General features: G+C 43.1%; 1 protein-coding gene across 1 annotated transcript in view; it reads right to left on the reverse strand.

Moving 5' to 3' along the window:
• LOC308175621 (ephrin type-A receptor 8-like) overlaps window positions 1-3,167 on the reverse strand; it is a gene marked incomplete at both ends in the record, with an annotated part of 3,511 nt that extends 344 nt beyond the window's left edge. The window contains one exon of the mRNA XM_080551252.1: window positions 3,018-3,167. Coding sequence (XP_080407378.1) covers window positions 3,018-3,167 — 150 coding nt within the window. The remainder of the gene's footprint in view (window positions 1-3,017) is intronic.
• Between the last annotated feature and the right edge of the window lie 363 nt (window positions 3,168-3,530).

Genomic DNA, 3,530 nt, shown 5'->3' on the forward strand with positions numbered 1-3,530 from the left:
AGAGAGGGTTCAAACGCCGCCCCTGTTTTTTGTTTGAGCTTTCTAGGCTGTGTTCCCCGTTCGTTAACTCTGTGTTCATGTTATCTGTTGTTAACTCTGTGTTCTATGTGTCTCATGTTATCTGTTGTTAACTCTGTGTTCTATGTCTCATGTTATCTGTTGTTAACTCTGTGTTCTATGTCTCATGTTATCTGTTGTTAACTCTGTGTTCTATGTGCTCATGTTATCTGTTGTTAACTCTGTGTTCTATGTGTCATGTTTTCTGTTGTTAACTCTGTGTTCTATGTGCTCATGTTATCTGTTGTTAACTCTGTGTTCTATGTGTCATGTTTTCTGTTGTTAACTCTGTGTTCTATGTGCTCATGTTATCTGTTGTTAACTCTGTGTTCTGTGTCATGTTATCTGTTGTTAACTCTGTGTTCTATGTGCTCATGTTATCTGTTGCTTGTTGTTTCTTTGTTTTCAGTTTTTCCCCATATTGTCAGCGTCTTTGAGCCTCGGAAAAGCGCTATATAAATACAATGAACTATTATTATTATTATTATTATTATTATTATTATTATTATAGGCAAGGCAAGTTTATTTGTGTAGCACATTTCATACAACAGGGACAATTCAAAGTGCTTTACATACAGCATTAAATAAGACAGAAAAGGAAGAATAGTAAGAGAAAATCTAAAAGAAAAAGAAAAAGAAAAAGAATAGATACATATAGAACCCAGAACCCCCTGCGGCTGAGGGGGCCCACACCCCGCACCTGAGGGGAGGGAGGGGGGGCACACACAGAGAGGCATAAAACGCCGCCCCTGTTTTTTGTGTTTGAGCTTTCTACCGTTTCTGTTTCTTCAGGTTTAGTATCTGATGTAACAATAGTGTAAGGAGCAAAACACCACCGTTTTACACAATATACACTGCAGAAAGTCAAGGGAGGGAGGGGAGGGGAGGGGCACAGATGTCAGGATTGGGGGGTTCGTTCTATTTTTGAGCGACCCTTTGGTGCCTCCTTTGGTGTATGTATGTCTGTCTGTCCTAATGACTGTGATTGTTACCAGGTGTGAATGGTTAGTCATTGTGTAGTCATGCTTCCCTGTGTCTTCCTTCTGTGTCAGTTGTTCGTCGTAGGTCGTGTGAGTAGTGTGTGTGTGTGAGAGAGTAGTGTGTGTGTGTGTGAGTAGTGTGTGTGTGTAGAGTGTGCGTGTGAGTAGAGTGTGTATGTGTGTAAGAGTAGTGTGTGTGTGTGTGTGAGAGTAGTGTGTGTGTGTGTAGAGTGTGCGTGTGAGTAGAGTGTGTGTGTGTGAGTAGTGTGTGTGTGTGAGTAGAGTGTGTGTGTGAGTAGTGTGTGTGTGTGAGTAGTGTGTGTGTGTGTGTGTGTGTGAGTAGTGTGTGTGTGTGTGTGTGTGTGTGTGAGTAGTGTGTGTGTGTGTGAGTAGTGTGTGTGTGTGTGTGTGAGTAGTGTGTGTGTGTGTGAGTAGTGTGTGTGTGTGTGTGTGTGTGTGAGTAGTGTGTGTGTGTGAGTAGTGTGTGTGTGAGTAGTGTGTGTGTCCTCATAGCCTTATCGTTCCTCGCCTGTATGGAAGTTAAGTACTGAGAGACTGCTGCTGAGTTCATTGCCTTGCCTTGTGCTATTTACAGAGTTTTGGAGAATAAGCATTCTCCTATTTTGTTTTGTTGTTTATTGTGTGTTTGCTGTCTCCGATGTTCTGCCCTGCACCTGGGTCCAACCACTTTAGCTACTCGTAACACTCAGACAGAGAGACTTCAAACGCCGCCCCTGTTTATTGTGTTTGAGCTTTCTACCGTTTCTGTTTCTTGAGTTTATAGTATCTGATGTAACAATACTGTAAGCAGCAAACACTGCAGAAAGTCAGTCAGATATTTATATGCTTGTTTTTTGACTGACTGCACTAGTTTTACATGTTTTACTTGTTCTGTTCTGTTGGCAGATCATTTTGATAATTAGAGGGGGAGCGAGAGGGGGAGAGAGAGGAGAGAGGGGGAGAGAGAGAGGGGGAGAGAGAGAGGGGGAGAGAGAGGAGAGGGAGAGAGAGGAGAGGGGGAGAAGCAGAGAGGAGGGAGGGGAGAGGAGAGGAGAGGAGGAGAGGGAGAGGAGGGGGAGAGAGAGGGAGAGTAGAGGAGGAGAGAGAGGGAAGAGAAAGTAATATTTCCCCCATGTTATTGCTTTGCTTCTTGAGAGTTGACTCTTTGCAGTGTATACAACCCAACCCTCCTCCTCCATGACAAAACCTCTTCGACTGAGGGGGGCCAACGCCCCACACCTGGGGGCTAAGCACACACACAGAGAGGCTACAAACGCCGCCCCTGTTTCTTTTTTATGTCTGAGCTTTCCTACCGTTTCTGGAGGTTGTAGTATATTCTATATATATTATATATATATATATATCTGATGTAACAGGATCAGGACTGTGAAAGGCAGCGGCTTCTGAAGCATTGATTTCTTTTTTTCAGGTCCTGTCAGATCAGTGAGAGAAAAGCTGCTGGGCTGAGGGTTGAAGCGTCGGTGAGATCCATGTGAAAGTGTTTTTCCCAAAGGGGGACAGAGAGTCAGAGAGTAGACTGAGGGAGCAGTCGTCTATTGTATATACTCCGGTTCTGGTTCTCGTGCTAGGGTACTGTTGTACTTATATATCAGTCTCTCTACATTCTGGGAAATCACGCACTAAAGCAAGGCCTTCCCTTCCTGTAAGAGATGTGCCAATAACTTGTGGCGCAGATGATTATGATTGGTTAAGCAACAGTAGTGACCTCATCAGGGAGGAGTCTGCTATAAATGTGTGTCCCTCTCACAGGAGGGGGCTTTTTAACTGCTATTTTCTCTCTGCGCTCATGTAACTCTGCTTAATAAAAGGCCTCTTTGGAGTCAATGGATTTAAGCTCTTTGTGCTTTATAAGTTCTACTCAATCTACTGAGAATCAATAAAATCCACAACAGTACTTACCTCTGTGTTAGTGTTAAGGTTAGGGGTACGTACCTCAGTGTTAAGGTTAGGGGTACGTACCTCTGTGTTGAGTTTGAGTCTGCGGACCCCCAGGTCCACCCCGGTGAAGCTCTCGTCGGCGGCGATGGTGTCGATCTTGGTGAACTGGGTCTCCCGTATGGCCGAGCCCACGGCCCGGTCCGACTCGTAGTAGTACAGGTTGAACGTCTCCTGGAGGTGACAGACAGGGTTATCATATTATTATTATATTATATATTATTATTATTATTATTATTATTATTATTATTATTATTATTATTATATTATTGTATGTGACACAGTCTGATCATTTGTGATTCAATCAAAACGTTCCAACTTTTCTTTTGAAACACAGAACTACGCTTCAACGTTGTTGAGACACAAACTCGCTAGTCGAGCCAAAATGAATGTGCAATAATACTATGTGCAATATGACAACCCTCGGGTACAAGGTTCAGAGATAGGAAATGTTAGGATATTTATAGCATAGCATAGAGTACAGCACAGTGTTTTATTTGTATAGTATAGTATAGTGGATAGTGTTTATAGCCTTTA

Source organism: Nansenia antarctica, assembly GCF_963989245.1.
Source record: "Nansenia antarctica genome assembly, contig: SCAFFOLD_967, whole genome shotgun sequence".
Lineage (NCBI taxonomy): Eukaryota > Metazoa > Chordata > Actinopteri > Argentiniformes > Microstomatidae > Nansenia > Nansenia antarctica.